Source organism: Haematobia irritans, chromosome 1 (assembly GCF_050003625.1).
Source record: "Haematobia irritans isolate KBUSLIRL chromosome 1, ASM5000362v1, whole genome shotgun sequence".
NCBI lineage: Eukaryota > Metazoa > Arthropoda > Insecta > Diptera > Muscidae > Haematobia > Haematobia irritans.
Window position 1 is genome coordinate 149,008,450 of NC_134397.1, and position 11,780 is coordinate 149,020,229.

Genomic DNA, 11,780 nt, shown 5'->3' on the forward strand with positions numbered 1-11,780 from the left:
GCTCTAGGACGCATATTTAAGGAGATATGGGCAAAAGAAGTTTTTCATATAAAAATTTCAATTTTTTTACGTTTTTGGTGGATTTTTCAATTTTTTGGGGGTGGTCACGAATTAAAGTCCTTTTCGCTCTAGGACGCATATTTAAGGAGATATGGGCAAAAGAAGTTTTTCATATAAAAATTTCAATTTTTTTAGGTTTTGGGTGGATTTTTCAATTTTTTGGGTGTGGTCACGAATTAAAGTCCTTTTCGCTCTAGGACGCTTAGCTTAGGAGATATGGGCAAAAGAAGTTTTTCGTATAAAAATTTCAATTTTTTTAGGTTTTGGGTGGATTTTTCAATTTTTTGGGGGTGGTCACGAATTAAAGTCCTTTTCGCTCTAGGACGCATATTTAAGGAGATATGGGCAAAAGAAGTTTTTCATATAAAAATTTCAATTTTTTTAGGTTTTGTGTGAATTTTTCAATTTTTTGGGGGTGGTCACGAATTAAAGTCCTTTTCGCTCTAGGACGCATATTTAAGGAGATATGGGAAAAATAAGTTTTTCATACAAAAATTTCAATTTTTTTAGGTTTTGGGTGGATTTTTCAATTTTTTGGGGTGGTCACGAATTAAAGTCCTTTTCGCTCTAGGACGCATATTTAAGGAGATATCACGAATTAAAGTCCTTGTCGCTCTAGGACGCATATTTAAGGAGATATGGGCAAAAGAAGTTTTTCATATAAAAATTTCAATTTTTTTAGGTTTTGGGTGGATTTTTCAATTTTTTGGGGTGGTCACGAATTAAAGTCCTTTTCGGTCTAGGGCTCATATTTAAGGAGATATGGACAAAAGAAGTTTTTCATATAAAAATTTAATTTTTTTAGGTTTTGGGTGAATTTTTCAATTTTTTGGGGGTGGTCACGAATTAAAGCCCTTTTCGCTCAAGGACGCTTAGTTTAGGAGATATGGGCAAAAGAAGTTTTTCATATAAAAATTTCAATATTTTATGTTTTGGGTTGATTTTTCAATTTTTTTGGGGTGGTCACGAATTAAAGTCCTTTTCGCTCTAGGACGCATATTTAAGGAGATATGGGCAAAAGAAGTTTTTCATATAAAAATTTCAATTTTTTTAGGTTTTGGGTGGATTTTTCAATTTTTTGGGGGTGGTCACGAATTAAAGTCCTTTTCGCTCTAGGACGCATATTTAAGGAGATATGGGCAAAATAAGTTTTTCATATAAAAATTTCAATTTTTTTAAGTTTTGGGTGAATTTTTCAATTTTTTGGGTGTGGTCACGAATTAAAGTCCTTTTCGCTCTAGGACGCATATTTAAGGAGATATGGGCAAAATAAGTTTTTCATATAAAAATTTCAATTTTTTTAAGTTTTGGGTGAATTTTTCAATTTTTTGGGGGTGGTCACGAATTAAAGTCCTTTTCGCTCTAGGACGCTTAGTTTAGGAGATATGGGCAAAAGAAGTTTTTCATATAAAAATTTCAATTTTTTTAGGTTTTGGGTGAATTTTTCAATTTTTTGGGGGTGGTCACAAATTAAAGTCCTTTTCGCTCTAGGACGCATATTTAAGGAGATATGGGCAAAAGAAGTTGTTCATATAAAAATTTCAATTTTTTTAGGTTTTGGGTGAATTTTTCAATTTTTTGGGGGTGGTCACGAATTAAAGTCCTTTTCGCTCTAGGACGCATATTTAAGGAGATATGGGCAAAAGAAGTTTTTCATATAAAAATTTCAATTTTTTTAGGTTTTGGGTGGATTTTTCAATTTTTCGGGGGTGGTAACGAATTAAAGTCCTTTTCGCTCTAGGACGCATATTTAAGGAGATATGGGCAAAAGAAGTTTTTCATATAAAAATTTCAATTTTTTTAGGTTTTGGGTGGATTTTTCAATTTTTTGGGGGTGGTCACGAATTAAAGTCCTTTTCTCTCTAGGACGCATATTTAAGGAGATATACAAATTTCAATTTTTTTAGGTTTTGGGTGGATTTTTCAATTTTTTGAGGTGGTCACGAATTAAAGTCCTTTTCGCTCTAGGACGCATATTTAAGGAGATATGGGCAAAAGAAGTTTTTCGTATAAAAATTTCAATTTTTTTAGGTTTTGGGTGGATTTTTCAATTTTTTGGGGGTGGTCACGAATTAAAGTCCTTTTCGCTCTAGGACGCATATTTAAGGAGATATGGGCAAAATAAGTTTTTCATATAAAAATTTCAATTTTTTTAAGTTTTGGGTGAATTTTTAAATTTTTTGGGGGTGGTCACGAATTAAAGTCCTTTTCGCTCTAGGACGCATATTTAAGGAGATATGGGCAAAAGAAGTTTTTCATATAAAAATTTAAATTTTTTTAGGTTTTGGGTGGATTTTTCAATTTTTCGGGGGTGGTAACGAATTAAAGTCCTTTTCGCTCTAGGACGCATATTTAAGGAGATATGGGCAAAAGAAGTTTTTCATATAAAAATTTCAATTTTTTTAGGTTTTGGGTGGATTTTTCAATTTTTTGGGGGTGGTCACGAATTAAAGTCTTTTTCGCTCTAGGACGCATATTTAAGGAGATATGGGCAAAAGAAGTTTTTCATATAAAAATTTCAATTTTTTTAGGTTTTGGGTGAATTTTTCAATTTTTTGGGGGTGGTCACAAATTAAAGTCCTTTTCGCTCTAGGACGCATATTTAAGGAGATATGGGCAAAAGAAGTTTTTCATATAAAAATTTCAATTTTTTTAGGTTTTGGGTGAATTTTTCAATTTTTTGGGGGTGGTCACGAATTAAAGTCCTTTTCGCTCTAGGACGCATATTTAAGGAGATATGGGCAAAAGAAGCTTTTCATATAAAAATTTCAATTTTTTTAGGTTTTGGGTGAATTTTTCAATTTTTTGGGGGTGGTCACGAATTAAAGTCCTTTTCGCTCTAGGACGCATATTTAAGGAGATATGGGCAAAAGAAGTTTTTCATATAAAATTTTCAATTTTTTTAGGTTTTGGGTGGATTTTTCAATTTTTTGGGGGTGGTCACGAATTAAAGTCCTTTTCGCTCTAGGACGCATATTTAAGGAGATATGGGCGAAAGAAGTTTTTCATATAAAAATTTCAATTTTTTTAGGTTTTGGGTGAATTTTTCAATTTTTTGGGGGTGGTCACGAATTAAAGTCCTTTTCGCTCTAGGACGCATATTTAAGGAGATATGGGCAAAAGAAGTTTTTCATGTAAAAATTTCAATTTTTTATGTTTTGGGTTGATTTTTCAATTTTTTTGGGGTGGTCACGAATTAAAGTCCTTTTCGCTCTAGGACGCATATTTAAGGAGATATGGGCAAAAGAAGTTTTTCATATAAAAATTTCAATTTTTTTAGGTTTTGGGTGGATTTTTCAATTTTTTGGGGGTGGTCACGAATTAAAGTCCTTTTCGCTTTAGGACGCATATTTTAGGAGATATGGGCAAAATAAGTTTTTCATATAAAAATTTCAATTTTTTATGTTTTGGGTTGATTTTTCAATTTTTTGGGGGTGGTCACGAATTAAAGTCCTTTTCGCTCTAGGACGCATATTTAAGGAGATATGGGCAAAATAAGTTTTTCATATAAAAATTTCAATTTTTTTAAGTTTTGGGTGGATTTTTCAATTTTTTGGGGGTGGTCACGAATTAAAGTCCTTTTCGCTCTAGGACGCATATTTTAGGAGATATGGGCAAAATAAGTTTTTCATATAAACATTTCAATTTTTTTAGGTTTTGGGTTAATTTTTCAACTTTTTGGGGGTGGTCACAAATTAAAGTCCTTTTCGCTCTAGGACGCATATTTAAGGAGATATGGGCAAAAGAAGTTTTTCATATAAAAATTTCAATTTTTTTAGGTTTTGGGCGAATTTTTCAATTTTTTGGGGGTGGTCACGAATTAAAGTCCTTTTCGCTCTAGGACGCATATTTAAGGAGATATGGGCAAAAGAAGTTTTTCATATAAAAATTTCAATTTTTTTAGGTTTTGGGTGGATTTTTCAATTTTTCGGGGGTGGTAACGAATTAAAGTCCTTTTCGCTCTAGGACGCATATTTAAGGAGATATGGGCAAAAGAAGTTTTTCATATAAAAATTTCAATTTTTTTAGGTTTTGGGTGGATTTTTCAATTTTTTGGGGGTGGTCACGAATTAAAGTCCTTTTCGCTCTAGGACGCATATTTAAGGAGATATGGGCAAAAGAAGTTTTTCATATAAAAATTTCAATTTTTTTAGGTTTTGGGTGGATTTTTCAATTTTTCGGGGGTGGTAACGAATTAAAGTCCTTTTCGGTCTAGGACGCATATTTAAGGAGATATGGGCAAAAGAAGTTTTTCATATAAAAATTTCAATTTTTTTAGGTTTTGGGTGAATTTTTCAATTTTTTGGGGGTGGTCACGAATTAAAGTCCTTTTCGCTCTAGGACGCTTAGTTTAGGAGATATGGGCAAAAGAAGTTTTTCATATAAAAATTTCATTTTTTTTAGGTTTTGGGTGAATTTTTCAATTTTTTGGGGGTGGTCACGAATTAAAGTCCTTTTCGCTCTAGGACGCATATTTAAGGAGATATGGGCAAAAGAAGTTTTTCATATAAAAATTTCAATTTTTTTAGGTTTTGGGTGAATTTTTCAATTTTTTGGGGGTGGTCACGAATTAAAGTCCTTTTCGCTCTAGGACGCTTAGTTTAGGAGATATGGGCAAAAGAAGTTTTTCATATAAAAATTTCATTTTTTTAGGTTTTGGGTGAATTTTCCAATTTTTTGGGGGTGGTCACGAATTAAAGTCCTTTTCGCTCTAGGACGCATATTTAAGGAGATATCACGAATTAAAGTCCTTTTCGCTCTAGGACGCATATTTAAGGAGATATGGGTGTTAAAAATGATAGGTTAAGGGGGGAATTGGCGACGATGGTAGTGGGCAGAGTACAGAGTGGACACCAATTCCGAGTGTGGTTGTTGTGGACTGTATTATAGGTTTATGGGACAGCAGGTGGATGTTTCCCTTTACACTAGGAGAAATGGACGTCAATCAGTGGTCATAATTTCTCAGAGCATGAGAAATTATGACATCACATACATACAGAAACCAAGAGGTAAGAAAAAAAGACACAAGGTCGAGGGTTACAAATGTGAATTTTGGTTTTATTTGAGAGTTAGAGAATGCTCACCGTTTGGGTTATTAAAAGGAATAGAATCATTGTATGCTGTTAATCTTAACAAGAAACCTACATACATATATGTTGTCTATGAGTGTTCATTCACAATAGTTTAAGTAATTGGTAATTTCGATAAGTTTAAACTTCATAGATACATTAACAATTCACCATAATTCATAATAAATTCAGTTAATTCAAGATATTTAACGGAAATGTATATAAGTCTAAACGCAAGGTTAGACATGCTGCCACCTCGAACTTATTCCGACGAGGAACATAAAACCGATGCTAAGGCACGAATAGCCTCAGAAAGAATCTTTTGGTTTGGTGAGGTTTCCTGTGACCCATTGGTGTTGGTACTGGATGTGATGGCGTTGTTGCTTCGCTGTTCATTGGTGTTGTTGGTTGCTGATTTAGATTTTCGTTGTTGATAATTTGGATGCAAAAGGGTGTTGTGTGGTCTTCCACATTTTCTACACATATTTTCTGACCGACAATCACGAAAACGGTGGCTTCTGGCAAGGCAATTTACGCAGTAAACTTCTCGCAGTACCAAAATATTGCGTTGTTTGGGAGTCATCTTCAAGAACTTCGGGCACACTTTCAATGAGTGGAATTTATTACACAGTTTGCACTTGTAAAAGTTTGGAGACCTCCGGTTGCTAGATATTGACGATCTGAAAGTATGAGATGTTGTTAGCTTGTGCAAATGTTAGTGTAATGAGTAGTATGTTCATGGCATTTGGAGTTAGTTATTATTTGTGTGAGAGTCATCGGTAGTATTTGAGAAGGGCAAATAGCATAGCTTCGCTATGGGTCTTGTTATAGTTCCATTTTCAGTACGTACATCAGCTACTCGAACTTTACTGTCCGAACCAGAATAAGTTTTTACGATACGGCCCAAAAGCCATTCGTAAGGGGGGAGTAAATCATCAATAACAACTACTAAATCGTTTATATTTAAATCAGGCAAGGGTGACTTCCACTTGTAACGTTTGTGCATTGCTTTTAGATAGTCTTCCCTCCATCGAATCGAAAACTGATGGTGGAGAGCTTTTAGTTTTGTCCATTTATTGATAAGAGACAACTTCGAAGACATTGGTTCAGGGAATGCTAGTAAGGGAGATCCTCTCAAAAAATGGCCTGGAGTTAAGGCGGTGAGATCGGATGGATCTTCGGTCATTGCTGAAATGGGACGGGAATTCAAAACTCCTTCTATTCGTGCTAGAAGAGTTGCAAACTGCTCGAATGTAAACCGGTGAGCGCCGGCGAGTTTCTTAAAATGGGTTTTGAAGCTTTTTACGGCTGCTTCCCATAAGCCGCCCATATGAGGTGCATGGGGTGGTATAAATTTCCACTCGAAGCCCTGTATTGCGTATTTTTGAGATATGTTGCTAGAGGCTGTTTTAAGAAAGTGTGCGAATTCTCGCAGCAGAGTTCTACTGGCTCCCACAAAATTGCGACCGTTGTCCGAGAATATCCTGCAAGGGAGCCCTCGCCTCCCCACAAATCGAGCAAATGCAGCCTCGAAGGCTGCTGACGACAAGTCAGAACATACTTCTAGGTGTATGGCTTTGGTGCTAAAGCACACAAAAACACATACATAGCCTTTAATTAATGGGGACTTTCTTAGAGACGAACTTTTGAGCTCAAATGGCCCTGCAAAATCAATTCCAGTAACGTGAAATGGTGGGGAAAAGTTGCAACGGTCCGGTGGTAATGGAGCCATAATCTGAGAACTGTGTTTATGCTTATAAATTAAGCAAGTTTTACACCTGTGAATCACTGCTTTTACACGGGGTTTTAATCGAGAAATGTAATATTCAGTCTGAACAAATCTGCACATCTGATTGCATTCTCCATGAGCCAAAAATGTGTGTAAGTGTAATAAGTAAATGCGACAAAAATGAGAATTGCCAGGAAGTATTATGGGATAACGTTCCTTATATGGCAAAGACGAGTTAATCAACCGACCATTCGCTCTGATTATGTTTTGGGAATCTAAGAATGGATTTAGAGTTGATAAACTGCTTTTGGGAGAAAGTGTCTTAGAGTTACACAATGCTTCATATTCAGTGTGGTAATATTGTTGTTGAGCTAGAGATATTAAGCGAGTTTTTGCAAATTGAATCTCCGCTTGGGACAAATCAATAGACTGAACAACTTGATCGGTTTTATGCTGGGGGTGAGAATGCCGGTAAAATCGGAATACGTACGAAATAACACGTAGAGCTCTTGAATATGACGAAAACCGAGATACAACATCATTTTGTTGGGCAATTGATTGATGAGCTGTTACTATTTTAGGTGCTAATTCAGGAATTATTGGATTTCGAGTTGGCCATGTGGATTCTGGATTGGTTAACCATGATGGTCCATTCCACCAAAGTGAATTTGAAATGAGTTCACGTGGCCTTGAACCACGAGTACCAAGGTCGGCCGGGTTTTCGTGGGTAGATACGTATTTCCATTTTGCATTTGGGACGAGTTCATGTATCTGGGACGTGCGATTGGCTACGTATGTTTCCCAAGTGTATGGGGGTTTAGATAACCATCCCAGAACTATGGACGCATCTGACCACAGAGTTATAGAAGTTATGTTACTGTCAAATGTTTGTGTAACATATTTTACGAGACTGGATAATAATAATGCACCATTTAATTCCAGTCTGGGCAATGAAACGGGTTTGAGAGGAGCAACTTTACTTTTCGCAATGAATAGATTCGAGAAGACAGTGGAGGTAGAGGTTTGAAATCTTAAATAGACGCATGCACAGTAAGCTCCTTTTGATGCATCACAAAACCCATGTATTTGAACCTTGTCCGTAGGCATAAATTGGATCCATCGTGGTATTTCAATAATGCTAATTTGAGACAAATCGTACAACAATTCATTCCAGGCACGAAGGGAATCTGAAGATATTTCATCATCCCAGCCCGAGGTTTCCAGCCAGAGTTGTTGCATGAGCATTTTGGCCTTGATAATCACAGGAGTTATCCATCCCGCAGGGTCAAAGAGTTGAGCAACAAGAGAAAGCACTTGACGCTTTGTGCCAGAATTTTGAGGTTCGCAAGATATAGTAGTGTAAGAGAATTTGTCACTTAAAGCATTCCATTTTATTCCGAGGGTTTTCGTTGAGCTAGCCTCAGACAGACGCAATAAATTAAGATCATATAAATCTTCCGAAGGAATCCCAGTAAGCAATTCGGAATCATTTGCACTTATTTTCTTTAGGGGAAAGCCTGCAGAATTGAGAACCTTGACGAGCATTTTTCGAAGTTCAATTGTTTCTTCTATTGAGAAACCACCCCACAGAATATCATCAACATAAATCTCCCGTTTTAAGATATTAGAAACTTGAGGAAATTGTCTCTCAGTGTCATGAGCGAGTTGTAGTAAAGTGCGTATCGCGAGAAAAGGCGCACAGTTAATACCAAATGTTACCGTTTTAAGCTGGTAATCTTGAATTGGGCCTTTGGGATCTTTTTGGAATAAAATCCTTTGGTACGCTCTATCATCGGGATGTATCTTTATTTGTCGATACATTTTTTGAATGTCTCCACAGTAGACATATTTGTACTTTCTCCAATTGAGAATAGTAGAAATCAAATCGTTTTGGAGCGTGGGACCTGTGTAGAGCACATCATTAAGGGATAAGCCCGATTTGGATTTCCGGGAAGCATTGAATACAATTCTAACTTTTGTGGACTTATGCTCAGGACGTACTACAGCGTGATGCGGGAGGTAAAAAGAAAAAAATTTACCTTGGGAACATATTTCCCGGGAGGAAGTTTCTTCCATGTGGTCAAGCGATAAATATTCATGCAATACAGAATTGTATTGGTCTTGAAGCTGGGGATCTTTAGATAAATTTCGTTCCATCCGAGCGTATTGTCCAAGAGAAATAAATCTCGACGAACCCAGAGAAATTGTTTCGGGAAACTCTTTCTTAAACGGGAGCCTTACAACGTATCGACCATCAATGTCACGAGTTGTTGTTTTGGCATAAAGTTCCTCGCAAAACTTATCAGCATCCGAAATTTCGGGGACCGAAGGGACTTCTTCAATTTCCCAGAATTTTCGAAGTATATCAGAGAGTACATCAGATTCGCATGAGACTACTTTGGTAGTAAAAGCCTCGATGGTTTCAGTTGGTATTGGGCCACTGAGAACCCATCCGAAGATGGTGTTATATGCCGAAGCAAACCCGCAAACATTTTTCCTAATACCATCCAGATTGATGAAGCGCTCAGAGTCATTTCCAAGTATAAGATCAATATTGGATGAGACATTGAAATTGGGATCTGCTAAATCGAGTTTGAATAGGTCGGGACAATTAGGCTTATCGAAGGAGATAGCAGGTAATCTTCTCGTAACCTTTGATAGGACAATAGCGCTAACAGAAAAACGAACCTTATGTTTTTGAGCGAAGAGAACAATATCGCACTCCTTGTCAGAAAACTGTGTCATCCCTCCAATTCCACCGATTTCGAAACGCGACTTACGATATGGGATTTGTAACAAATTGCGAATTTTTTCAGACAAAAACGTTCTTTGGGAGCCTGGATCAATTAATGCTCTCACAGTGTAAAGTTCGTTTTTGTGCTCAATATGGACTAATGCCGTTCTAAGTAAAACAGTATCGGTATTTTGCGAGAAATTTGCCTCAACTCGAGTGCAACTTTCTTTAGAAGTAGAAGGAACAGATGGATCGGTTTGATATATAGAATCGTTTCGCTCGGGTTGATATTTGGAATTGTTTCGTTTCATTTCATCACCACCAGATATGGCATTTTGAGAATCATTCTTATCGGTTTGATTGGGATTTAAATGTAGAAGCGAATGATGTCGCTTTTTACATGAGAGACAAACGTGTCTACTTTTACATTTCAATTTTGAATGCGACGGAGACAGGCAGTTGTTGCATAGTTTCTTCTTAAAAACAAAATCAACACGCTCTTGGGGAGAAAATTTACGAAAATCGGGACAAATGCGAATGTTGTGATCCAAGCTGCACAATGGGCAGGAATGATTTAAATTCTCTTGAGATGCGTATGCGTGTATTTTGTTACTACTTTCGGTAGAAGTTTTTGGTAATTGAAAACTTTGAACTTGTGAATTTCTAAAATTGGATATTCTTTCTACAACCTCGAATCGGTTGACTAAGAACTCATCCATTTGGGACCAACTCGGTAGTTCACGGTGAGATTTGAGAGACTGCTCCCATTGAGAAATCGTTTCATTAGGAAGTTTTGTAGAAACTAGGTATATCAGTACCGGATCCCAAGTTTCAACTTTAACTTGCAAGGAACTTAATGTACTGAGGCAGTCTTTTACAGTCGAATGAATTCTTTGAAGTGATTCACTGTTTTCCGTTGTTGCTACGGGAATATTAAACAATATTTTCAGTTGGTTATCTACCAAAACTCGCTTGTTTTCGTAACGCGTTTTCAACGCAGTCCATGCCAAGTTGAAATTTTCATCGCACAAAGCGTATCTTTTTACTATGGCACCTGCGCTTCCTTTAGTTTTATTTCGCAAATGATAAAGTTTCTGAGCTGGTGTCAATTTTGGGTGATTGATATATACGGCCGTGAACATGTCACGAAAGGATGGCCAATCTTCATAACTTCCCTTAAATACCTCTGTGTCGCATGGGGGAACCTTTATGCACACTTCAGAGTTGTTAAGGGGTTGCGGTTCTGAGAGTCTATCAGAAAAAGAGGAGAATCGAGTTGTCCTACGTGGTGCTGTATTCACCGACATTCGCAGGATGTCTAGAATTCGGGCTCGAGTTTCGTAATAGGATTCTGAGCAAATACTAAAATTTAATTTCGCATTTTGTTTCACTTCATTAGAGACATTTGATTCAGGAGATATCATCAAGGTTTCATATTCAACTTGAACCTTTTGCCATCGGTCTCCTAAATCTTCCAACTTGACCTCCAGAACAGTATTTGTTTGATCCCCAATTTCAGAACTCTCAAAATCTGAGCAAAAGTCTGTGAGTTGATTGCAAATGAATGCGAATTTTTCGTACATCGGAGACTGTTTGAGAGTGCTTTGAGGATTGTGAGAGTCTGTTGGATTAGACATATTGAAACAAAAATCACGAATAGATTCAACAACAGTGACTGTGATTTTCACCGTGAAAAACGCGCCAATGACGATTGATCGTTCGTTCGAAATAAAAAAGTTAGTGGAAAAGCGGATGAGAAAATCGTATAGTAGTTATACGTTGTAATTTATCGAATTAAGTTTAACAATTGTGAGTAGCAAAATATTTTAATAGATTTGCGAGAAATTCCCAAATGAAAGGAATAACGTATAGAATTAAAATAGTTTCTAGTTATTTATAACCATTAAAAAAGTCAGAAATTCACCAAGTGTATCAGATGGCAATTACGAGAGTTATTGCCGCTTAGACCATTCACAACGAGTGTAAGTTTGCTATTCTTTAGCTAAAAGAATAGTTGTTGATAGAAATGTGTAGTTTTGATTATATGTAAATTAGATGTAAATTTCGAATGTAAAGGGGATTGGAAATATTTGGTGCTATACCAGTAGAAATATATAGCAGTAAAGTTAAATTAAAACCCAAAAAATCCCTTTTGTTTGAAAACAGTAATTGTTATATACCAGTTATC

The 11,780-nt window shown here is 36.3% G+C and overlaps 1 protein-coding gene across 1 annotated transcript; it reads right to left on the reverse strand.

Moving 5' to 3' along the window:
- Positions 1–5,880: 5,880 nt before the first annotated feature.
- Positions 5,881–11,229, reverse strand: LOC142232403 (uncharacterized). Its single transcript, XM_075303209.1, has 2 exons — positions 10,411–11,229; positions 5,881–9,984 (listed from the first exon to the last, which is right to left on the reverse strand). The coding sequence occupies exons 1-2, from the start codon at positions 11,227–11,229 to the stop codon at positions 5,881–5,883; spliced, it is 4,923 nt and encodes a 1,640-aa protein (XP_075159324.1).
- Between the last annotated feature and the right edge of the window lie 551 nt (positions 11,230–11,780).